The sequence below is a fragment of the Microcaecilia unicolor genome, chromosome 2 (genome assembly GCF_901765095.1).
Source record: "Microcaecilia unicolor chromosome 2, aMicUni1.1, whole genome shotgun sequence".
Taxonomy (NCBI): Eukaryota; Metazoa; Chordata; class Amphibia; order Gymnophiona; family Siphonopidae; genus Microcaecilia; species Microcaecilia unicolor.
Window position 1 is genome coordinate 114,438,653 of NC_044032.1, and position 26,866 is coordinate 114,465,518.

Sequence of the window (26,866 nt, forward strand, 5' to 3'; positions counted from 1 at the left end):
TTCAACCATCTAGATAGAGTTGGCTTAAGAAGCCGCCAGACCCTTGCGGGAACCCCCGATGAGATGAAACGGTCTGACCGCCTGAAATCTTTCGAAACTTTCAAATACTGCCTAAGAACTCTTCTGACATCGAGAAACCGGAGTCTGCGTTGCTCCTCCGAACCTGAGGAAGAACCTAAAACTGGTAAAACCACAGACAGAGAGATGAAAACGGGATACCACCTTAGGGAGAAAAGAAAAAACCGGACGCAAGACCACACGCTCCTTAGAAAACTGCAAAAATGGCGACCTATAGGAAAAAGCCTGTAACTCCGAGACACATCTGGACGAGGCAATAGCCACCAAAAAGACGTCAAATCCTTAAGAGAACAATCAGCTAAAGGTTCAAATGGAGGCTTAGTGAGGGCTGACAAAACCAAATTAAGGTCCCAAGCCGGAAAAATAATTCTCGGAGGCCGTAAGAGACCTACGCCTTTCAAGAAACAAGAAACATCTGGAAGGCTAGCTAAGGACTTGCCCTGAATGCGACCTCTAAAGCACGATAAAGCCGCGACTTGAACCTTAAGGGAAGCAAGAGCCAAGTCCTTATCAAATCCATGCTGTAAAAACTCCAACAACTCTGGCACCGTGGCCCATAAGGGAGAGATGTGGTGATCCGCACACCAGGCCTCAAAAATTCTCCAAACTAATTCAGAGAGGTTGAACGACGACGAGAGCGAAGCATAGTGGAAATTACCTTCGAAGAGTAACCCCTCTTTATCAAATGCGCCCTCTCAAGAGTCAGACCATAAGACAAAATCGAGCAGGATCTGGATGAAGGATTGGCCCCTGTACAAGGAGACCGGGGCGATCCGGCAGCCGGAGAGGAGGAGCCACAAGACGACGCAAAAGATCTGCGTACCACGGTCTGCGAGGCCAATCCGGAGCTACAAGAATAACTCTTTCTGTGTGAACCTCGATGCCCTGAATAAGTCTGCCCAGGGGAGGCCACGGAGAAAACGCATAGAGAAGACCCGGAGGCCAAGGCTGAAGAAGAGCATCCACTCCGTCCGCTCGAGGATCTTTCCTGCGACTGAAAAAATGATTTACCTTGGCGTTGTTCTGAGTGGCTAATAGATCCATGACTGGCCACCCCCACTGTTCTATGATCATCTGAAAGGCTTGAGATCCGAGAGCCCATTCCCTGGGGTCTAGAAGATGTCGACTGAGAAAGTCTGCCTGAACGTTTTCTGTTCCTGCCACATGCGAAGCCAAGAGAGCTACCAAATGAGTCTCCGCCCATGACAGAAGACTTGCAGACTCCAGATGTAACAACCAACTCCTCGTTTCTCCCTGGCGGTTGACATAAGCTACCGCTGTCGCGTTGTCGGAGAGAATGTGAACCGACAAACCCTCTTATTAGGGAAGAAAATGCCTCCAGAGGTAGTCTGATCGCCCTGGTTTCCAGAAGGTTGATCGATAATACCGCTTCTGAAGGAGACCATAGGCCTTGTGCAAATTGCCTCAGACAATGAGCATCCCAGCCCTTGAGACTGGCATCCGTAGTTAGTACTATCCAGCTTGGTGGGTCCAACGGCATGCCTTTGGTCAGATTGGACGTCCGCAACCACCAAAACAAGCTGCTGCGCTCCGGCATCTGCAGAGGCAACTTGACCTGCAACGCATCCGTCTGCGGAGGCCACCTGGACAGGAGAGACGCTTGAAGAGACCTCATGCGCTCTGGCCTAAGGCACCACCTCTATTGTCACTGCCATGGAGCCTAAAACCTGTAAATAATCCCGAGCACACGGCACCGGGTTGCGTAACAAGGCTTGGACCCGAGACTGGATCTTGAGAATTCTCGCTGGAGGAAGAAATATATGACCCCCTGCCGTGTTGAACAAAACCCCCAAGTATTCTAGGGTTTGAGATGGCTCTTGGCTGAATTGACTACCCATCCAAGGGATTGTAGAAATTGTACTACTCGATCCGTAACCTGAAGACTCTCCTAGTATGACTTTGTTCGTATCAACCAGTCGTCCAGATATGGGTGAACTAAAATTCCTTCCTTTCTGAGGGCCGCCGCCGCAACAACCACCATAACTTTGGTGAACATACGAGGAGCCGTGGCCAAACCGAAGGGGAGCACCCGAAACTGAAAATATTGACCCAGGACTGCAAAACGAAGAAATCGCTGATGGCTCTGCCGAATCGGAATGTGCAGGTAAGCCTCTGTCAAATCTAGAGCCGTCAAAAACTCTTCCTTGCAGACAGCTACTATCACCGAGCGTAGAGTTTCCATATGAAAACTGGGAACCCTGAGCGCTCGATTGACTGCCTTGAGGTCTAAAATCGGTCGAAAAGAACCTTCTTTCTTTGGAACCACAAAATAAATGGAATAACGACCCAACCTGAGCTCTGACGAAGGAACTGGACAAACAGCCTGGAGCTGAATTAGTCTTAATAGAGTGTCCCGAACAGCTCCCGCCTTCAGACGAGAGCGGCAGGGAGACTCCAGAAAGGCATCGGAAAGAGGACGAGCAAATTCTAAACTGTAACCTTCTCAAATAACCTCTAAGACCCACTGGTCTGAGGTAATTTGGACCCACCTCTGAAAGAAAAGAGCTAAACGAGCCCCTACTGGAATCAGAGGAGAGTCCCTCGCACCTTCATTGGGCTGGACGGGATACTGATTGAAAAGAAGATCCGGATTCTCTACCTCCTCGACGGAACCCGTGAAAGGACTGGTTCCTTTGAATGAAACGAGACCGCTGTGGCTGAACACTTCTGGGTGAACGAAAATGACAAAAAACTCATCCGCTCCCATGGCTAAAACCAGAGAAACGCTGAGCGATCCTCCGGAAGACAAGGAACCTTGGTATCACCCAAACTATGGACCAATTTGTCTAACTCCGGCCCAAACAAAAAGGAACCTCGAAACGGAAACTTACTTAACTTAGACTTTGAAGCAGCATCCGCCGACCAACCTCTCAGCCACAGAGAACGACGAGCTGCCACTGAAAGGGCCATGGACTTAGAAGATGCTCTCAATAAGTCATAGAAAGCATCTGCTAAAAAAGCAGAGCCCATCTCAATTTTGGACACTTCCATATCAATTGAAGTCAAATCATCAGAAGACCTATCCAAAACTCATTCGGACCAACGAAAGCATGCTCTAGCTACTAAAGAGCCACAGATAGCCGCCTGCACAGCCAAAGAGGAGACGTCAAAGCAAAATTTCAAAAGAGCCTCCACCCTATGATCCTGAACATCGCAAAGAGCAGTACCACCATCTACTGGGACAGTATTCCGCTTAGTAACTGCAGACACTACAGCATCCACCACAGGCACCTTCAGGAGAGATTTATCTACCTCTGGAAGTGGATAAAGACGCACCATGGATCTAGCTTGCCTAAAGGGAGAATCCGAAAAATCCCACTGAGTCTGTATGATGTCTCTAATGTCTGGTGCATAGGAAAAGTTTTCCCCGGACGCCTAATTTCTTTAACTAACAAATCAACCTTGCGCACCTCAGGGGCTACGGACTGATCTCCATCAAAATGTAAAGTGTCAGCTACCAAGGCAATCAGGTCCTAGGTCTTCTTTATGAAATATACGAACTACAGAAGGGTCATCTCCTGGAAAGACAGAATCTGTCCCTGTCTCAGCCAAACCTGAGTCTTCCAACCGTGAATCCTCTAATACATCTAATTCTTCCAAAGCAGGCAATTCTAGATCTTGATCAGAAGCATAGTCTTCTTCAGAAAGTCCTGATTCCCTCAGCCTTTTAGGTGGAAGATGCTGTCTGGGTGCAGTTGCCCCAAGAGAAACAGAAGAACCTGCTTGCTTCAATAGAAAGGCTTTATACATTTGTAATACAAATTCAGGAGGAAAACCTCCCTCCTGATCAGCTGTGGAAGAAGAAAGTACTGCAACAGAATGTCCAGGCTGCAAAAGCAAAGACGCCGATGTCCAGTTCTCCCCGGAGTTTGGCGCAGACAAAATGGCCGCTGTTCCTGCCAAAACGGGCAGCGGACCCGAATCCGACTGACGAGAGAAGTGAAAGCAAACCGGAGAAGAAATAGTTTGAACCGGAACCGCCAAAGTAGACGGAACCGCTGGAGTAACTGAAACCGCCGAAACAGCTGATACTGCCGGAACAGCTGACTCTGGCGCTTCTAATGCGGTACAAAATTTACAAGCACCGGAGGCTCCCAGACCTCAACGCTGACAGACCAGACAACGGCACAATTTCTCAGACAAAATAAGCTCTTTAAAAGCCTTTGGTACTCAGACCAGAACTGCTGTGCCACTTGGGGGGGGGGGGGGGGGGTTAAACTTTAACAAAAGGCTGCCTCTCCTGAAGCTGCAGTAGTCTTTCAACAGAAGAAACTGAGCTTTCCCCAAACTAAATTAAATAATACCACAGGGGAGAGTAGGAGGGAAAGTGGGGAAGGGACCCGGCTACCCCCCGGTGTAACACCCCCAAAGGCTGACTAAAGTGTGCACCGCAATCAGTCAAATACACCTGAACCACGAAGGCACAGAAAGAGGAATAAATAGATAGAAAACGTGCACAGACTGTGCCTTAAAAATTAGTAAAAAATTGAAAACTAACTAGAAAAAGAGAAGAGACTAAAGGGCTCACCTCCTTCCACCTGCTGGAGACTGAGATTACTGATTCTAGGGCTAATTGGCCAGGGCTCTGATTTGCTCTCGAGTCAGAATTCTCAGTCTCCACCTGCTGGAAGGAATGCACAACCCATCAGTTCCTGGACCGGTCCGGAGGGATGCTAAGGAAGGAGTATATAATATAGTGATTTGCGCAGTTGTATAGATAGAATTGTTCTGACTTAATTTTATTTTTATTTTATCTTTAATTACTTAATGGTGATTTTCCCCTCAATGTGGGCTGCTAGTTGGGTTTTCAAAAGATGAAAATTTGTTTTCATTTGTGGTATTGCCTTTGTAATTTTCTTTAATTCCAATCAATGTTCTTTTGATGGAATGCAAAAGTTAAATTTCAATTAAAACAAAACAAAAAAAAAAACACATATCCATTATGAATTTGCTAACTGAAATAGACTAACACTAATTACTAAATAATTTATAATGAACAAATGCAAAGTTTACTAACAGGAAAAATACCCAAATGTCATAGCTATACAAATGATTTATTGACAGTAATACAAAAATGTACAATAAAGCCTGGTCTGCAAGATTTCATTCCTCAGGACCTGAGAACTACAATTTAGAGCATAAAGGAGAAATCTTGGTATACTAAGTCCAGCTGTGCAAAAATAGGTGGCAGTAAGGGCTTCTGCAATAACGGTCTTGCGCTAATGGGGAAATTAGCGTGTGACCATTACCAAAAAAAAAATATGACAAGGCAGTGGCCACAATACACAGAAAACCCAAGTGCTGACACCAGTGAGGCCACTTTTGTTTTTAGTGTGGCTTGGTATAAGGACCCCTAAATGAAGCAAACTAGACAGCATAGCTTACAATTAAGTTAAAAAGCAAAAACAGGAAATTCTCTTTAGATTCCTCAGAACAATGAAATACTAACAAACCCTACATCAGTTTGAATATAATGGTAATTTCATAAATAATGATATTTTAAAATATTACAAAATACTATGGTTATCTAGTTAATTTTAATAGTATTCAAAATAAGTAGTAGATCCATCCACCCATTCATACTGATCTAAAGCCTATTAATAAATAATTTAATTTAAATACAGGGAATACTTACTTCCTTCCTTGGAATGCTGAAGGGGCAGTTGTTGGTGAAGAGATTGGGCTGCCAGCCCCATAAGACCATGCTTGTGGTGAGGCAGTAGGGATAGTTGCAAAATTCCCATTCAATAGGGCTCTAGAAAGACTAGAACATACAAATTTTTATTAAAACTAATACATAATACAGATCATAAAGGAAGAAAATTCTTACTTAGAATCCAATTTCTACCCTATACAGTTAATCCTTCCAAAATCCTTATATGGTAGCAGTACTAGCGTGCAGAAAAGATCAAGTTGACTAGTTTTTTTCCTTCATCTGACCTCATCTTAGAGCCTACTTCTTGCCCTGACAATTTTTAGATACTAGGGAAAGGGATTTGATATACTGTCTTTTTGTGGTTTTTGTAACTTCGTTCAAAACAGTTTACACAGTATATACAGGTACTTATTTGTACCTGGGGCAATGGAGAGTTAAGTGACTTGCCCAGAGTCACAAGGAGCTGCAGTGGGAATCGAACCCAATTCCCCAGGATCAAGTCCATTGCACTAGCCACTAGGCTACTCCTCCACACTTTGAGAGTAACTTTAGAGAACCATGCTGATATAAGTGCATAAATGTGACCTTATAAAATTAGGCTATGGCTAAAAATGTGTGTGATACAAGGAGAGTATAGACAGAAACACAATGCATGCACATTATTTATAAAATGCGAGTACAATACATACTGCTCTCGACTAGGTGTAATTTTCAACCCTTGAATGCGGGTACAATTGATGCACTTGAACTACTGTAGTATTTTATAAAGTCAAATAGATGACTATGAGGCACATTTTCAAAGCACAGACTTTTACTAAATATCAACTCAAGTTATCTGCAGCAGGGTCCACTGGAATAAAATGGGCCCTGCTGTAGATAAAGCGAAGATACTTAACTGTAGCAGGTATTCTCCGAGGACAGCAGGCTGAACATTCACACAAGTGGGTGGACGATCCACGTCGGTCCGGGAACCGGCATAATACATAGCAAAAAGAAAAAAAATATTTGCTAGAGCATTCTGGTGCGGGTACCGCACATGCGTGGAGTGCCTTCTTGCCATAATGCAACCGTGCTCCTCAGTTTAATACAAAAGCATAAAGAAAAGAAGCAACTCCAAGGGGAGGAGGGCGGGATTGTGAGAATGATAAGCCTGCTGTCCTCGGAGAATACCTGCTACAGGTAAGTATCTTCGCTTTCTCCGAAGACAAGCAGGCTGTATCATGCTCACAAGTGGGGTATCCCTAGCATTCAGGCTCACCCAAACAACAAACATTGGTCAACTGGGCCTTGCAACGGCAAGGACATAACATATTAACCTGAATCTATATACAAACTAGCCGAGGGTACAGCCTGGAACAGAACAAAACGGGTCTAGGAGGGTGGAGTTGGATTCTAAATACCAAACAGATTCTGCAACACTGATTGCCCAAACTATCACATCGGGTATCCTGCTCAAGGCAGTAGTGTGATGTGAATGTGTGGACTGAAGACCACGTCGCAGCCTTGCAAATCTCTTCAATGGAGGCTAAGTGAGCCAATGACACAGCCATGGCTCTGACATTATGAGCTGTGACATAACCCTTTAGAGTCAGCCCAACTTGGGCATAAGCGAAGGAAATGCAATCTGCTAGCCAATTGGAAATGGTGTGTTTACCGATGGCGACTCCCCTCCTGTTGGGATCAAAAGAGACAAACAACTGGGCGAACTGTCTGAAGGGCTTCGTCTGCTCCATGTAAAGGCCAACGCTCTCTTGCAGTCCAAGCTGCTTTCTCCAGGGTGGGCATGAGGATGGGGAAAAAATGTTGGCAAGACAATCGACTGGTTCAGATGGAACTCCAACACCACCTTCGGCAGAAACTTAGAGTGCGAGCGGAGGACTACTATTGTGATGAAACTTAGCATAAGGTGCATCCACTACTAAGGCCTGAAACTCACTGACTCTACGAGCTGAAGTAACCGCCACCAAGAAAATGACCTTCCAGGTCAAGTACTTCAGATGGAAGGAATTCAGGGGCTCAAAAGAGCTTTCATCAGCTGGGTGAGATTGACGTTGAGGTCCCAAGACACTGGTGGAGGTTTAACAGGGGGCTTTGCAAAAGCAAACCTCTCATGACCTCATGAAGCAAACAACTAAAGGCTGTCCAGAGATAGGCTTACCTTCTACCCGTTGATAAGCACTAATTGCACTAAGGTGAACCCTTACGGGGTTGGTCTTAAGACCCGACTCAGATAAGTGAAAAAGGTACTCAAGCAGGGTCTGTGTAGGACAAGAAAGGAGATCTATGGCCTTGCTGTCACACCAGATGGCACACCTCCTCCATTTAAAAGAGTAACACCTCTTAGTGGAATCTTTCTTGGAAGCCAGCAAGACTTGGGAGACACTCTCCAAAAGACCTAAGGAAGCAAATTCTAGGCTCTCAACATCCACGCCGTGACAGCCAGAGACTAGTGATTGGGACGTAGAAGCAACACCTCGTTCTGAGTGATGAGGGTCGGAAAACATTCAATCTCCACGGTTCTTCAGAGGACAATTCCAGAAGAAGAGGGAACCAAATCTGTCGCAGCCAGTAGGGTGTGATCAGAATCATGGTTCCGCAGTCTTGCTTGAGTTTCAACAAAGTCTTTCCCACTAGAGGTATCTGAGGATACGCATACAGAAGGCCTGTTCCCCAACTAAGGAGAAAAAACATCTGACGCTAGTCTGTCGTGGGCCTGAAGCCTGGAACAGAACTGAGGGACTTTGTGGTTGAGTTGGGTGGCAAAAAGATCCACCGAGGGGGTGCCCCAAGCTCAGATCATCTTGCAGGCTACATCCATATTCAGAGACTACTCGTGAGGTTACGTTATCATGCTCAGTCTGTCGGCCAGGCTGTTTACGCCTGCCAGATAAGTGGCTTGTAGAAACAAGAGCCCCTATGTCTTGCCCCATCCTTGGCCACCTTTAAATCTAGACTGAAAGCCCACCTCTTTAACGTTGCTTTTGACTCGTAACCACTTGTAACCACTCGCCTCCACCTACCCTCCTCTCCTCCTTCCTGTACACATTAATTGATTTGATTTGCTTACTTTATTTTTGTCTATTAGATTGTAAGCTCTTTGAGCAGGGACTGTCTTTCTTCTATGTTTGTGCAGCGCTGCGTACGCCTTGTAATGCTATAGAAATGCTGAATAGTAGTAGTAGTAGGAATCAAGGAGGAAGAGTTATGTCCAGTTCGAATATTAGTTTTGTTGTGTTGCAGGGTTCAGGGTATGCCTTTTTGAACAAGTTAGTTTTAATGATTTCTGGAAGTTTGATGGGTCATGCATTGTTTTCACAGCGTTTGGTAATGCGTTCCATAGTTGCATGCTTATATAGGAGAAGCTGGATGCTTAGGTTTCTTTGTATTTGAGTCCTTTGTAGCTTGGGTAGTGGAGATTTAGGTCTGTGCGTGTTGATCTTTTTGTGTTTCTGGTTGGTAAGTCTATGAGGTCTGTCATGTATCCAGGGGCCTCTCCGTAGATAATTTTATTAACCAGAGTGCAAATTTTGAACGCGATACGTTCTTTGATTGGGAGCCAGTGCAGTTTTTTTCGTAGGGGTTTGGCGCTTTCAAATCTCGTTTTTCCAAATATGTCTAGCTGCGGTGTTTTGAGCAGTTTGGAGTTTCTTTATGATTTGTTCTTTGCATCCCGCATAGATTCCATTGCAGTAGTCTAGGTGGCTTAGTACCATTGATTGTACCAAGTTGCAGAATATTTCCCTCGGGAAGAAAGGTTTTACTCATTTGAGTTTCCACACTGAGTGGAACATTTATTTGGTGTAATTTTCTCTTGGCTTTCTAGCGTGAGGTTTCGGTCGATTGTAACTCTGAGAATTTCAGGCTGTCTAAAACAGGAAGGGTGTAGTCTGGGGTGTTTATATTGGTGGGTTTGTTCGTGTTGTATTGGGATGAGAGGATGAGGCAGTGTGTTTTTTCTGCGTTGAGTTTTAGTTGAAATGCTTCCGCCCATCTATATAAATAATTCTCACCTCCAACATTCTGAAGCTCACTCTGTGGCAGGGAAACACTGAAGCCCTGCACTGTTGGTAGGCTAGGCTGTCAGCACCACTCACTGTCACTCATGCACCACTCACTCTTACTCATAGACCAGCACTCAGCCACGCCCCATCTCTCTATATAAAACACACCTCCAACATTCTAATGAAGCCTCCACAAGTCCCAACGTTCTAACTGCATGGTGATGAAACCACAATTTGCCCATGAGTGTTTGCCCCGCTCTCGCGTCAAACATGATGACGTTGAGGGCGAAGCAAATACACAACAAAAAAGTGATGTAAACCACAACGCGAACAAAGGAGGGCGGGAGATGGGGGGGGGGGGGGCCCTGCCGCACACTCTCTGGGAGGGACAATTCCCGCATCTCACACCCTCCTACATACACCACGGGGATTAACCCTTCCTGTGCCTTGCAGTCTCTGCTTTTCCTCCCTCCCTAAGGCGGGGCCTGCCTAACAACTGGTTAATCCTTCCTGTGCCTTGCAGTCTCTGCTTTTCCTCCCTCCCTACGGCAGAGCTGCCTAGCAGGCTCAGTTCTTCCTCCCTCCTCCCCTCAGTGCTAATCAGGCTCTGTCTCCTGCACTGGGCTGGCCTGTATCCCATCTGAAACCGGACCTGCTGTAACCAATACATCTCCATTAACCAGAAAACAAATCTCACTCTTTCTGCCTCACTTCCCCCTTCTCCGTTTCCTCTGAGAACTCGGTGACAGCAAAGTAAAACCTAACAGCAGAGGTTCACCTCTAAGGGGCATGAAAGTGGAAAGAGGCAGAGGGGAGAAGGGCCTGTCCAATGGAATAAGGACACGCACACTCTTCTGACCGTGTCAGGGCCGCTCTCGCTTAGATACAGCGCTCCAGTCCCCTTTTGCTTCCTCTCCTGCCTGTTGACGTTTGGCGGATGCAGGAGTAGCAGTGAGTAGTGACATGGTCTGTTCTGCAGGTTGCAGCACCACAAAAACAAGACCAAAATAAAACCAGAGCAGGTAGGAAGAGAGGGCTACCTGTGCCTGACATTTTCCTGGTCACAACTAATCTTTTAACTTTAAGATGCGTTTATTTTACGATTTGCAGCACTTGGCTGGTTGGGTGGTTTCTACTCCACCCCCCCTTTTTTTTTTCCTTTTATGGGTCTTTCATTCAAGTATATTTTCGCTTCCTCTTCCACTGGCAATCGTCAAGATCCTTTGTGATGAGATCAGATTTTAGCTGAGAGAAACAACTGCCTTTGTAATAGGGACTGCTGTAAAGAGCAAAAACAGACAGCTAATTCACTCTGTCTTTCTCTCTCACAGAGTCACTCTCACACTCTCTCAAAACATACACACTACGAAGAAACCCTTGCTAGCCCCCGTTTCATTGGTCTCAGAAACGGGCCTTCTTTACTAGTGAGTCCATGATTTGCAGGCTATTTGATTTCGTTGGTGATTTCTGTTAAATCATGTTTGTAAGGGATGTATATCGTGACATCATCTGCATAAATGTAAGGGTTAAGGCCTTGGTTGGATAAGGATTTGGCTAGTGGGGTCATCATTAAGATGAAAAGGGTCGGTGATAGTGGTGATCCTTGGGGTACTCCACAATCTGTTTTCCATGGGTGTTGATATGTTCGAACTTGATATCACTTGGCATGTTCTTGTGGAGGAAACCCTTGATTCAGCTAAGTACACCTCCACCAATCCCGAAGTATTCTAGGATGTTTAGTAGTATTTTATGGTTTACCATGTCGAACGCACTAGACAGGTCGAACTGTAGGAGAAGTATGCTTTTGCCAGTTGCAATTGCTTGTTTGAATTTGGTTAGGAGAGTAATTAGTACTGTTTTGGTGCTGTGGTTGGAGCGAAATCCTGATTGTGATTCGTGAAGTATTGAGAATTTAAGTAGTCGGTAAGTTGCTTGGTTACCATGCTTTCCAATAGTTTGATTACCAGTGGATCAATGCTACCGGGCGGCAGTTGGTGATTTGTTTGCTTTTTTTCTTTGTATCTTTTGGTATTGGGGTGAGTAGGATGTTGCCTTTTTCCTTAGGGAAGAATCCATGTTGCTACATGTAGTTTAGGTGGGATGTGAGGTCTGCTATGAAGCATTGAGGGGCGGATTTTATTAGGTAGCTGGGGCAGGTGTCCAATTTACAGTGAGTCTTGGCGAACCTGTTAATCGCTTGGATGACAATTTCAATGGTGAGGAGAGCAAAGTTTGTTCAGAATCAGTCGGCTGGGTATTCACCGAGGATTGGTGCAGACATTCAATGAATTTTTCGATGTCTGTGGTGTTCTGTGGTAACGTGTTGCGCAGGTTTCTCGTTGAAGTATCTGGCAAGTTTGTCTACAGATGGGGTATCTGCGTTGGTTGTGGTGACCAATGCAGTGTCTAGTAATTTGTTCAGAAGTTGAGATAAATACACTGGGAGCTGATGCAAGGCCAAATGGCAACACGCACTACTGGAAGTGCTGTGTTCCCAAACAAAATCAAAGATACTTCTGGTGGGCTGGAAGTATCAGGATGTGTGTATATGCATCCTTTAAGTCCAGAGCATAGCCAATCGTTTTCCTGAATCATGGGCAGAGAAGGGTGCCCAGGAAAACCATCCTGAACATTTCTTTCACAAGCAATTTGTTCATGGCCCTTAGGTCTAGGATGGGATGCATCCCCTATGTCTTTTTCTGCACAAGGAAGTACCTGGAATAGAATCCCTGTCCTCCTTCCGCTGATGGAAAGGGTTCCAGCGCATGGGCCTTGAGAAAGGCAGAGAGTTCCTCTGCAAGTACCTTCCTGTGCTGACAGCTGAAAGAGTGAGCTCTCAGTGGGCAATTTGGAGGTTTGGATATCAAATTGAGGGTGTATCCTAGCTGGACTATTTGAAGAACACACCAGTCGGAGGTTACGAGGCCACCTTTGATGAGAAAATTTTATCCCCCCCCCCCCCCCCAATCGGTAAGTTGTCTGGCACGGACACTCTTATGGTGACTATGCTCTGATGGAGCCAGTCAAAAGCCCGTCCCTTGCTTTTGCTGGGGAGCAGCAGGGGCCTTAGGTGCACACTGTTGGCTAGAACGAGCACACTGGGGTGTAGTCTGACCAGGCTGGTGAGCCACCAGAGCATACCTGCGCCTAGAAAAGGCATAAGAAGTACTCCGGGACCCACCAAAATACCTCCTAGATGAGGAGGTGGTCGCAGAAGGCGCCCGTCGGGAGAGAGACGAGATAGCATCCGAGTGCTTTTGATCTGGTCAACCAGCTCCTCAACCTTCTCTCTGAAAAGGTTATCCCCCCAGCAAGGGGCATCCGCTATTCTCTGCTGGACCGAATGGTCCAGATCAGAGACACGCAGCCATAAGAGTCTGCGCATCGCTATACCCTGGGCAGAAATTCTGGATGCCATATCAAAAGTGTCATAAGTGCCCCTGGCCAACAACTTGCAACACGCCTTCTGCTGCTTGACCAGCTGGTGAAAAGGACCTCATCGACCAAGTCAGATAGCTGCCTCACCAAATTCTGCAAGCAGACGCTCGTGAAGAGTTGGTATGACTGAATACGGGTGACGAGCATAGCAGCCGGATACATTTTTATTTATTTATTGCATTTGTATCCCACATTTTCCCACCTCTTTGCAGGCTCAATGTGGCTTACATTATGACGAAATGGCGGTATCCATTTCCGGAGTGAGAAATACATATTATTATTAATTAACAATAAGTACAAAAAAGTATGAAGTACATTGGAAGTAAATGGATATATAATACATTTGATGAATTTGAAATCAAGGTTAATGTATAATATTCACTAAAGAGAAAGAAATTAAAGTAATTAAATAGAAGAGTTCACTGTTAACTTGTTCTTATTGAGTTTAGATGTCAGATCATTTATGAGGGATCCTTTTGATGTCTTTTTAAAACAATTTAGTCTTTAGTAGTTTCCGGAAGGATATCAAATCATACGTTGCTTTTATGGCACTCAGTAGTGCATTCCAAAGTCGTGTACAGATGTAGGAAAAGTTAGATGCATATACCGATTTGTATTTAAGTCCCTTACAGCTGGGATAATGGAGGTTCAAGAATGTGCGTGATGAACTTTTTATGTTTCTTGCTAGTAAGTCTATGAGATCTGACATATATATCCGGGCTTCGCCATGAATAATTTTGTGAATCAGGGTACAGGTCTTGAATGTAATACGATCTCTTAGTGGAAGCCAATGTAATTTTTCTCTGAGGGGTTTAGCGCATTCGTATTTCGCTTTTCCAAATATAAGTCTGGCTGCAGTGTTTTGGGCTGTTTGGAGTTTCTTAATAATTTGTGCTTTACATCCAGTATAAATGGAATTACAATAGTCCAAATGGCTTAACACTAACGATTGCACCAGTTTGCGGAATACCTCCCTTGGGAAGAAAGGTCTGATTCTTTTTAGTTTCCACATCACATGGAACATTTTCTTTATAACATTTTTCACATGACTTTCTAGAGTAAGATTTCGATCAATTGTGACTCCTAGGAGTTTCAAGGTGTCCGAGACGGGAAGGATGTGATTTGGGGTATTAATATTAGAATAATTGATCTTGTTATATTGAGATGAAAGGATAAGGCATTGTGTCTTTTCTGCATTAAGTTTTAATTGGAATGAATCCGCACATAAATTCATTATTTGGAAGCTGTGATTGATTTATATGCGATTTCTGTTAAATCATTTTTGAACGGGATGTATATCGTGACATCTGCATAGATGTATGGGTTAAGGCCTTGGTTGGATAAAGACTTGGCCAATGGTGTCATCATTAAGTTGAAGAGAGTTAGTGAGAGCGGCGATCCCTGAGGCACTCCACATTCCGGTTTCCAAGGTGATGATGTAAACGATCTTGTTGTCACTTGGTATGTTCTTGCGGTTAGGAAGCCAGTAATCTAATTCAATACATTTCCTCCAATCCCGAAATATTCTAGGATGTTGAATAGAATATTATGACTAATGCTATCAAACGCGCTGGACATGTCAAATTGTAAGAGGAGAACATTGTTGCTAGCTGCAATTATTTGTTTAAATTTGGATAAGAGTGTTATTAAGCCACATTGAGCCTGCAAAAAGGTGGGATAATGTGGGGTACAAATGCAATAAATAAAAAATAAATAAATTAGTACTGTTTCTGTACTATGATTAGCTCAAAATCCTGATTGAGATGAATGTAATATTGAAAACTTATTTAAGTAATTTGTAAGTTGTTTAGTAACTAAACTTTCCTTTAACATAACAATAAGAGGGATGGAAGCAACCGGGCGGTAATTAGTTATATCATTTAGTTTTTTCTTTGAATCTTTAGGAATTGGGGTAAGTAGTATACTTTTTTTTTTGTTACATTTGTACCCCGCGCTTTCCCCACTCATGGCAGGCTCAATGCAGCTTATATGGGGCAATGGAGGGTTAAGTGACTTGCCCAGAGTCAACAAGGAGCTGCCTGTGCCTGAAGTGGGAATCGAACTCAGTTCCTCAGTTCCCCAGGACCAAAGTCCACCACCCTAACCACTAGGCCACTCCTCTACTTCCTTTATCCATGGGGAAGAATTCATGTTGAAGCATAAAATTTATGCAGGATGTGATCTCTGTTAAGAAACGCTGAGGGGCAGATTTTATTACATAACTGGGACAAGAGTTTAATTTGCAATGGGACGTGGCAATCTATTGATTACTTGGGTGACTATTTCCTCCGTCAATAAATCAAAGTTTGTCCAGATTCTCTTTTCTCCAAAAAGAGTCCAAGGTTCCTGGGGGAGCCGAAGAATAGTCCCCTAGTACTCTGGCTCTCTTGAGAGTGGCATCCACCACCATGGAGTTATGCAGTAACTGAGACCTTGCCAACCCAGGTTCCCCGTGGATCTCATAGTGGGCATCAATTTTCTTGGGCACACAGGGAGAGACTAAGGGACAACCAGTTCCACATGAGGACTGCCTTGAGTACCTCACGCAGAGGGGTTGTCACCGACTCCTTAGGTGGAGAGGTGTAATCCAGGACCTCAAGCATCTAGCCCTGGGCTCATCCTCCACTTCTACAGGGAAGGGTATGGCCTCAGCCATTTCCCACACAAAAAGGTGAAAAGAGAGGCTTTCAGGTGGAGACAGCCGTCTCTCCGGTGGAGGGGAAGGTTCAGACGAGATCCCAAAGGACTCATCAGAGGAGAAGTACCTGGGATCCTCATCTGACTCCCACGAGCGCTCCTCCTCGGTATCAGACAGCAACCTCTCTGAGGGAGGTCCGAGACCGGGCCCACCTTGATATCGAGGACGGCATTGAGGAGTCTGTTCCTGCCTCAACTCTGACAAAAGCTCCCTCCGCCAATGTCGGAGGAGACCCGGCCTGGGTGGCAGTCGACACTGGTACCACAAGCGGTGCCAGTGTCAGAGGCCGCACCGTGGGTTGAGGGCCAGGCAGGGCCATAGCGGAAGGCATGGTAGGTGCAAGCACCCTCGAAGCCAATGCACATTGCTGCATAAAAGCCTCAAAGAACTCTGGAAGCAAGGCCCAGAGTTGCTCGTCGAGAGCCGCCATCGGTAAAGGCTGAGGGGCCGGGGTGGGCTCAGGTTGCCTAACTGTCTGGGGTGCGGGGAGCAGGATCTCGACTGCTGGAAGAGACGCGCGCTGGCACCTCTTGAATGGAGGGGGAGCGCTCCTTCCGGTGTTGACGCTTCTCGGGTGCCAGATCCCTCGACATCCCGGAGCTCCCAGCACCATGTGTCAAAGGAGAACGGTGTCGGCGTTTCTTGTCCTTTGCCCCATACACCTCGCCGACACTCCTCGGTGCAGACGAGAACAATGTGGAATCCTCACACCTCGGGGTCGGGTCCGGGGTCCTGCACAGCAGGAGGCCTCGAGACAGGTAGAGACCTACTCGATGCCTCACTACTTCCAGTGTCCCTGGGTCTCGAAGCAGCAGCCATCCCTACCGTGACTCCCGATGTCAACACCTAAGGACCTGAACGAGCTCCAAAAAAGTTTTTCTCTTTGAGCCTCTTGGGAAATTGTGTCCTTTTCTTCATACAAAGACAAAGGATACAATTTGCCAGGCTATAGTCGGGCTCAAGGCACTGAATACAGCAATAGTGTGTATCAGTACCCGAGATAGTCCAGCTGCACTGAGTACAGTGCTTGAAGCCACTGGGAGTCTTGATGACATGGAAGGGAAAATGGCTTTGGCGAAATCAAGAGACTCGATTTTGCCTAAGAAAAAAAAAGGTAAAGGCACACAAACCAGGGGAAACCCCGCCGAGCAAAGCCTAAATGCGGCCCCGCCAAAAAAATAAGAAAACTTAAACGCAAGCAAAAGAAACTAAAGAAGCAAGGCATTTTTTTATTTTTATAAAACAACGTTAAAGAAAAAAGGGCAAAAACAAAAACAGTCGTAAGGCACTTGAAAAAGGTTCTTCCCAGGCAAACAGGAGCTGCTGGAAGAACTGCTGCTCCTCACGGCGGAAAAAAAAACAAACTGAGAAGCGCAGTTGCACAGTGGGAGGGAAGGACTTTGCACAGGTGCGGTGCAGCCCCTAAGCGCCAGAAGGCTCTAGCAAATTTTGTTTCCTTTTTGTTATGCATTATGTCGGTTCCCGGGCCGATGCGGATCATCGACCCATATGTGAGAATGATACAGCCTGCTTGTCCTCAGTATCTTTAGTAAAAGACTCTCATAGTAACCTATGGAACTTTGTAAGTCTAAGTGCTTTAAAAATGAGGGCTCATGGCACTTATTTTTGAAGCATATAGACATCCCAAAATGCTGAAATGGAAGTCCATGTGCTTGAAACGTCCAAATCTTTATTTTTCAAAGGCAGGATTTAGACGCCCGACACTACTGTACGTCCAAATAGAAAGGGAAAGTGTTTTGGGTGGGACTAGGGAAGGCCCAAAATCAGGATGTCCAACGACAGTTATTGAAGGGAAGGAAACATCCAAGTCTAATAAGAAGGATGTCCTTAGTTAGACCTATTACAATCAAGTCTAGGGTACAAAAAGGTGCTCTGATTGAGCAGCTGGAGGGATTAGACACGACATCTACTTAGTCCCCCAGTGATTGCTGTCCTCTTCCCTCTCCCCTGAAAGTGCAGCCAGGTTCAAAACCCCCTTCTTTTTAATTTTTTTTAAATTGTGTGGTCTTCAGGAACAGAAAATATCTACTGTACCTGAATGTACACCACTTCAATCATCTTCAGGCCTGTAGGTGGCTTATATAATTTAGATACTGTAGGTGGCTTATATAATTTAGGTACAGTAGGTTTTTTTTTTCGGTTCCCAGAGGGTTCACAATTACAAAACAGTTAAAGTGGGATTTTGAACCAGCACACGGACATCTCTCTCATGTATTCAAACAGGAAATCTCTATACATGCGAGGTGGACATCCCTATTCTGACTTGGATGTTTTCAAAAATATCCCTATTCTGACTTTGATGTTTTCAAAAATATCCCTATTCTGACTTTGATGTTCTTTCAAAAATGCCCCTCTATGTCTTTATAAAAACATCACTAAAATAAACACCTTCCTGATCACTTAACCTATGCACCAGATTATAAAACTGAACCCTTTAAAAAGTGCCCATCTTCTTATGCACAAGTGAACCAAAATAATAAGTACATAAGTACATAAGTAATGCCATACTGGGAAAAGACCAAGGGTCCATCGAGCCCAGCATCCTGTCCACGACAGCGGCCAATCCAGGCCAAGGGCACCTGGCAAGCTTCCCAAACGTAACAAACATTCTATACATGTTATTCCTGGAATTTGGAGTTTCCAAGTCCGTTTAGTAGCGGTTTATGGACTTGTCCTTTAGGAAACCGTCCAACCCCTTTTTAAAACTCTGCTAAGCTAACCGCCTTCACCACTTTTCTCCGGCACACGAATTCCAGAGTTTAATTACACGTTGGGTGAAGAACAATTTTCTCCGATTTGTTTTAAATTACTACACTGTAGTTTCATCGCATGCCCCCTAGTCCTAGTATTTTTGGAAAGCGTGAACAGAAGCTTCACATCCACCTGTTCCACTCCACTCATTATTTATATACCTCTATCATGTCTCCCCTCAGCCGTCTCTTCTCCAAGCTGTATAGCCTAGCCTCCTTAGTCTTTCTTCATAGGGAAGTCGTCCCATCCCCGCTATCATTTTAGTCGCCCTTCGCTGCACCTTTTCCAATTCTACTATATCTTTCTTGAGATGCGGCGACCGAATTGAACACAATACTCAAAGGTGCGGTCCGCACCATAGAGCGATACAACGGCATTATAACATCCTCACACCTGTTTCCATACCTTTCCTAATATACCCAGCATTCTAGTTCGCTTTCTTAGCCCGCAGCAGCACACTGAGCAGAAGGTTTCAGTGTGTTATCAGACCGACGACACCCAGATCCCTTTCTTGGTCCGTAACTCCTAACGTGGAACCTTGCATGACGTAGCTATAATTCGGGTCTTTTTTCCCACATGCATCACCTTGCACTTGCTCACATTAAACATCATCTGCCATTTAGCCGCCCAGTCTCCCAGTCTCGTAAGGTCCTCTTGTAATTTTTCACAATCCTGTCGTGATTTAACGACTTTGAATAACTTTGTGTCATCAGCAATTAATTACCTCGCTAGTTACTCCCATCTCTAAATCATTTATAATATATTAAAAAGCAGCGGTCCTAGCACGGACCCCTGAGGAACCCCACTAACTACCCTTCTCCATTGTGAATACTGCCCATTTAACCCCACTCTCTGTTTCCTATCCTTCAACCAGTTTTAATCCACAATAGAACATTTCCTCCTATCCATGACCCTCCAATTTCCTCTGTAGCTTTCCGAGGTACCCTGTCAAACGCCTTTTGAAAATCCAGATACACAATATCAACCGACTCCCCTTTGTCCACATGTTTGTTCACTCCTTCAAAGAATTGAAGTAAATTGGTCAGGCAAGATTTCCCCACACAAAAGCCATGCTGACTTGGTCTCAGTAATCCATATCCTCGGAACAAAATATCTTTTTAATTTAGTCTCTCTTCATTCAGTACCTAATAACAGAAATAAGGTTATCATATTTTTGACATGTCCAGAACTATTACATTTTGAAGCACTCACAAAAATTTACAATCATTTAACTCATTTCAAAACTTGTGCATCTCAGCGATCATGTGAAACCCAATTTTATAAGCCATCATAAGTCGTAGCACAAATCACATCTTTGTGCAAAGGGATCATTAAGCATGCACACCTTAACTTGAGGCTACAGATATGTTGCAGATATACCATTTTAATGCTAAATAAATGAGGAGACAGAAGAAACCCGTCCTCACACACCAACTCAAACAGCAAGCAAACACAGCGAACATGACAAATTCACTTGGTCAGCAAATGGTGATATAAAGCTTTACTCAAGGTCATACAGGAAGGACTCAATACGGGCCTTTGTTTCAGCCACCTGGCCTGCATCAGGAGTAATGTTACTGATGGTGTCAAAATAAATATTCTTATGCACCATAAACACTGAGCTTAAAGAAAGTTGATGAACCTATCAAAAGTCACTTATCAGACTTCTGTGTATACCACTGCTAGATCAAAGTGAAAATGTTTGAATTAGGTTTCTTTAGACTAAATTACTGGTCTGTTGTGAAAAGTAGTGACCATTCTGTTTCAGCATACTTGTAAAATTATACCTGTGAATACAATCACTGTAACTGGCACAGTGAGAAACTTGAGCTACTGGGAGGGGGGGGGGGCTGGTCAGGACTGAGGTGTTTTTACAATAGACTAAGATACAGAGGTTGGTGGGGGGGGGGGGGGGGGGCTTATTCTATTTAATATGCTGTTTTTTGCTCTATAAGGTTGACCAGTTTGAAAGAGCAAGTAATGAAATACTTAAATGGTGGGATGAAGTCAAAACTTTGTAAAGTGAAGAGAACATTTCAGCCAATATACAATTTGGTACCTATTCTTAAATGGTAAATGTTTAATAGAATCTCTTTCCTGTGCTTTGTGGGAGGGGAATATGTCAGACATTAATTTTTCAGTAAATTGTTTTTACAATCTTCAGCAATGGCCAAACCAGAGACCCCAAACACAAGAGAAGAACTGGAACCCCCATGGCTAAACAAAGCAAAACAAGAAGGGATGGTGAAAAAAGAAACCTGGGTATACAACAATGTCCTCATTTTTATATATTTTTATTATGTTTTACATTATGATTTATTGTACCTTGTTTAATGCATCTGGTTTATTTTCAATCTTAGAATTGTTTGGACTCCTGATGCACACAGTCACTGTGTCAAGTCCTTCCGAACCTGATGGCTTGTAATCTACTGTTTTACCTCAAATAGGACACCTCTGTATACCCGGGTTTCCAATCCCCTATGTGGCCACTCTTACTGGACTTGTTTTGCCAAAACAGAAATCCAGAAGTCTGAGTGCTTTCAATTCTAAAACCGGTGCAGAAGCTCTTATATAACAAAAAATGTAGCACCAGAAAATGAACATGCTACATACTAGTAGTGCTCAGATGCTGCCAATTTTAGAGAGCGGATTCTGAGCCTACCAAAGTTATTTTACCTATGAGCCTTATTCCTTAAGATTTTCCTCCATAAAGTATTTTACAATACCTTTCATCTCCCATATCATTAACTCAAAGTAAACTTGTGGGAATAAAGAAAGAAAACTACTATCATCGTGAGCCAACACTATTCACTTTACGTATCAAACCACTCAACTTCAGTGTTTTGTTGCCAAGGGTTACTTAAGAATGAATGTTGATTCTTTATCCTAGCAACCATTGCCTCTCCATTCCTTTACTGTCCCTTGATCCCCACTATTCCATCCCCAACCCCTCCAAGATTGCAACATGTCTTTTAGTCGAGTGTATTTTGGCTTCTTAACATTAGCTGCAGAAGACTTTGTTTCTTTACCAATGTTTCAAGTATAGCACTAATATACCCAGGTATAGACAGTATCAAGGAGAAAGACTAGACACTTAAGGATGGTGAACTGATGACTAACAAAGGTGTGCGGGAGACAATAACAAAACTGTAAAAAAATGATTTTCTTAGCATCTGATTAACAGTCCAGGCTGCATGTCAATTTAGGATTACTAAAAAAAAAAAATCCCAGCTATCATTACCAAAAGTTAAACAAAACGCACACTTTAAAAAAATAATTTAGTGCTAAAACAAACAGATTTTGTAGCTTAAACTCCAAACCAAAAAAACAAAAAACTTGGTTCTTGATAACTTATTAAATATTAAAATTACCCAAAAACTGATCTGTACGTCAGTTTTCAAAGATGTAGTCTCAAAAGCAAACGTACACTACTCAATGAACCGTAGAAAAAATAATTTTATGTTGATTCCAAATAAGTGTAGAAAGAGAAACTCCTGAATAGCAAAATCTCTGAGCTAAGTAAACGTCAAGTTATGTGTTTTATTTAGCTACTCCCCCCCCCCCCTTCAACTGAAGAGGAAAACCGGTAAATCTGATATCGTACATAGAAGCATTTCAATAATTTCATGATTAGGACTCTTAGGAAACTTAAATACACGCACCGTTATTTTTAAAGCTCACCTACATATTTTTAACTTAAAAGCAAGAAACAAATCAGAGAGTCTGTAATGGTGAGGCGAGGGCTTCCAGTTAGGGGTGGTTTTTTTTTTTGGTCAACACCTGCAGTTTCCGTATCCCCATCCCCTACACCAATAGTGTGCTTAGAGTGACAATTATTTCAAATGAGAATTTAAGTCCCTCAGAGTCATGAATGGGCGGGTTACATATAAATAAAGGAGTCACTCCCTAAACTCTCTCCTTCCCCTTATAGTTAAAAGGCCTGACAACACACTGACGCCCCTTCGCTACTCCCATCACTGTGTTCTTAGCAGCAGCTATTAGTGTGAACCAAGAGCCGCCGAGGCGAAGCCATGCCGGCTCGGCTCCTCGGGGCCCTTACCTAGCATTGCGCAGGTTGAGTTGCGCTTCGATAAACTGCTGGGGCGAGAACAGCGCAGGTGGCAGTCCAGCCGGGAGGTTGTTAAAGAAATCGTTCGGGGGCGAAGGAAACGGGGGGCGACCCAAATTAGGGGAATTCGGGAAACATTGCTCCTCTCTGCCGAAGGTAAACATCAGGCTAAGACAAATCCGGCAGCCGGGTCGCCCCGCGCGACCCGGCTCTGAACACTGGGCGTTTGGATTCTGAGTCACCACTCCGGATGACGACCAGCTGTCAACAACGTTCTCTTCGACGTTCCCTCTATAGTAAGAGGGAGAATCAGCTCAAAACTCCAACCCCACTACAAGATGGCCACGCACAGACTGACAGAACGCGCTTACTGACGTCAGACGCTAGCGCGTAATCAACGCGAGACAATCGTTGTCCATGCACATGCGCTTAGAGAGCCCGCCCGCTCGCCGCCGGTCCTTATCTATCTCTATGCCGGCATGCGGCTAACCTGCGATAAGTGGTACTTAATTAATTATGAACAAGGCAGGCGTTGGGAGATTTGCAGTAGTGTAACCTAATATTGTTAAATATCCTCTGAGACAGGAACTTTGTGAAAATATGTGGGGGGAAAAAAAACATCATTGCTTTTTATGTTTTTCCAAACGTACCATTGAGATGTTTCCAATTTTGTATTAGTTATAAAACTTATTAAATGACAAGTATTTTTACTAGAATAGGGCAAAGGAGTCCAGACACTGGGCTATGCTGGGGACATGATACCAGGCTGATGCACAATCCAGAATTTAAAAAGCCCATTGATGTTACTGAATGTGAGGAGTATATGCTCTGAAAAATTACAATTCAGTAATACATTCATTTCTCAAATTATTTTCTAACATATACATTTCATTGTAATATCATTGTCCTACTAACACTATAAGCTGACCAATACTTGTACTTGAAAACAATCGTTACAGGTTCCTTTCTCATGGAGTCTACCTTCTGAATGCCACAAGTTTGGTTGAATTACTGCATCTTTATCATGCCCAACAGAACCTGAAAATTCTCTAGACCCACCCAATAGTATCCAAGCCAGAATATACATAATCATTTAAATAATGAAAGACCATATTTTACTTCTAAGTGTAACCCTTGGTTTCTTTAAGAATATGATAGAGTGAATCAGGGGCGTAGCCACAGGTGGGCCTGGAGGGGCCTGGGCCTACCCAACAATGGTGCACCAAACCTTCCTGCTGCTTTCCCTCATCCCAGCCACCCGCCGGCACACCGCAGGGTTTTGTTCCCTCCCTGCGCCCTCCCCTGTCATCCAGGGCCGGTCCAACCCGGTAAGCATGGCAGGGGGACGCCGCTGCTGCCGCTTACCTCAGCAGCTCCTGGACCCTGACAGCGTAGATTGGGGGGGGGGGGGGCGGGGGGACAGTCTTGTTACAGGAGTCGCAGCGGCGAACTGTAGGGCGCTAGTAGTAAAAGCATAAAGCAGCCAGGCTGGACTCCTTCCTTTCTCTGCCCTCTCTGCGTCCCGCCTTCCTGATGTCATTTCCTTTTGGACGGGCAGGACTCTGAGAGGGCAGGGAAAGGAAGGACGGAGTCGAGCTTGGCTGCTTTATGCTTTTACTACCGCCGCCCGCTGCGACTAGAGAAGGAAGGGAGGAAGGAAGCCAGCCATTCGGGAAGTCTCTGTTTCCACTCCCCCGCGCAGCCGTTGCCGTTCGCCTCAAAACACAGCAAGCAAACCTGTGAGCTGCTGCCTGCATCCACGTTGTCGTTCTTTATTGAGGGGTGGTGAGCAGAGGGAAGGAGCAGAAGATGGATGGGACTGGGAGGGGTGGTGAGCAGTGGGTAGTGCTAGGTGGGTGGAGGAATAATTGTTCGATGTGGGGGAGGGATGGATGGAGAGATGCTGCAAGGGGAAAGAGAGGGAGAATTGTTGGATATGGATGGGATGGGGAGAGGGAGGGAAAGGCTGCATAGGAGTGGTAAAGGACTAGAGAGAGAAAAAAGTGTTGGACATGGAAGTGGAAGGAAAGGAGGGAGAGATGAGAGGGGATATGTGAACATGGCCTTGAGGTGAGGGGGAGGAAGGATGGAGAGATGCTGTGTGGCATGGGGAGGAGAGTGAGATGTTAGACCAGTGGCTTATGGCAGGGAGAGGGAGAAAAGTTGGACATGAAGGTGGAGGAGAGGAGAGGAAAGGAGAGATGCACAATCGGGGGAGTGGAGAAAGAGGGAAGATGGATCCAGGGAGAGAAGATGGACAATGGATGGTAGGGAAGAGAAAGGGAAAAATGCTGAACAATGGGGGAGAGAGATGGGACAGGAAGATGCTGGTGGTGGAAGGTAAAAGGGATAGGGAGATATCAGGCTACGAGGGTGAGGATGGGAGGAAAGAGGGAACAGATGCTGGGGTGGAGGGAGGGAAACACTGGGAATGGTGGAAAGTATGGGGGAGAGGCCCAGGGAGTGGAGATGGCAAGGAAATAAATGAGAGAACAGTGATTGCAGGGGTAGAAATATGGTAATGGTGCGTAAATTAAAGATGGAAGGAATGATAGGCTGGGAAGGAGAGAGATGAGGAATGGGAGAGCTAGTGGGTGAAAGGAAATGGAAATGTGATAGATATCCGAAAAGTAAAAAGAAGGAAAAGATTTAGAAAGAGGATGAAATTTGAGTGTACAGAGGCAGAAAGAAAAAACAAAGAAAGAAAGGAAAGAGCTAAAATGGAAAGATCAATATTTCAGAGGCAGGTGTAGTGAGGAAATGAAATGACAGGAGAAAAAAGACAAATGGACAGCCGCTTGAAGAATTAGCAGAAGACAGACAGGAAAGCGGGAAAAAGAAATTGGAACCAACAACGATGGAAAAATAATATGTCCAAAGATAGAAAAATCATTTTATTTTGAATGTTTTAAATGGAATATGTTAGCTTTGGAAATGTGCATAGTGGATGTCTTTTTATTGTGTTAAGTAGAAAAGGAAATGCGCTTTTGTTTTTCTCAGTGTTGCAGTGCATGCTGAGGTTCCTAGTTCAATTTTGTCTACATATTTTTATTTCTAATTGTGATCCCTTGTTCTGTAATTTGTGAGGGTCTGTCAATGTGACTGGCAGATGAAGAGATTGGAGAGGAGAGGGAATTGGGGGAGGGGCTTCTTTATTTTCTACCCTGGTCACCAGCATGGTTAACAGAAGCCCTGACCCTTGCTGTGGCTAGTGGGGATCCCCAAGCCCTGCCAGCTGGGGATCTCTTCCGGGGCTGGCCGGAGCTGCCTTCCACCGAGCTTGGCAGATGGGGGCAGCATCCTGGAGCCACTGACAACTAAGCATGTATGGGTGCTGGCATCAGTGGCTCGAGGAGTTGCTACTGCCTGCTGGGCTTGTCGGGGAGGAGTTCTGGCCATCTCTGGTGGAGGTCCCCAGCTGACAGAGATTGGGGATCCTCATCAGCTAAAGTATTTATATTTTGAGTTGGGGGAAGTGCTGGGGGAGAGAGAAAATTTTGTGCCCACCCACTTTATGCTCAGGCCCACCCAAAATTGGTTGTCTGGTTACGCCACTGAAGTGAGTCCTGGGTAGCAGGTCATCAGGGGTGTGACTGGAGGACCAGGAAGGAGACAGAGGTTATACAAGGGAAGCTCAGAGGAAAAGATTTGTCCCTCGTTCTGCCTCTTGACAGAGTCACTAGGTCCTTGGTTGCCTGAGTTCTGTGTTACTTATAGCCCCCTGCCAGATGACCCACAGGGCCGGTCTTAGGCAGGGCCGACAGGAGTGGTCGCACAGGGCCCCGCGGCACTTCCTCACGCTCTCTGCCATTCAATCCTCAGCTTTCCTTCCAGGCACCCTGCGTTTAAAAAGTCCCAGTGGCGGCAGTGAAAAAGCAGGCTCGCCTCTAGCCTTCCCTTCTCTCTCAGCGTGCACTGTGCCGCCTTCGCAGAAACAGGAAATTGCATCAGAGAAAGGCAGACGCCGCTGCAACTTTTTAAACTCAGACCGGCTGGAAGGAAAGGAGGGCTGTGGAAAACTGAGGGCACAGCTGGGGCTGGGAACTGAAACTCGGGGATGAAAAGGGTAAGGGGGCTACGAGTCACTGGACATGGAGGGGAGGGCAGAGGAGAATCACTGGACATGGAGGGGA

At 45.0% G+C, this 26,866-nt stretch overlaps 1 protein-coding gene across 1 annotated transcript in view; it reads right to left on the reverse strand.

The window, feature by feature from the left end:
* TENT2 (terminal nucleotidyltransferase 2) overlaps positions 1–22,897 on the reverse strand; it is a 245,491-nt gene extending 222,594 nt beyond the window's left edge. The window contains exons 1-2 of the mRNA XM_030191942.1: positions 22,725–22,897; positions 5,735–5,863 (exon numbers count right to left, since the gene is read on the reverse strand). Coding sequence (XP_030047802.1) covers positions 5,735–5,863; positions 22,725–22,897 — 302 coding nt within the window. The remainder of the gene's footprint in view (positions 1–5,734; positions 5,864–22,724) is intronic.
* Positions 22,898–26,866: the final 3,969 nt, after the last annotated feature.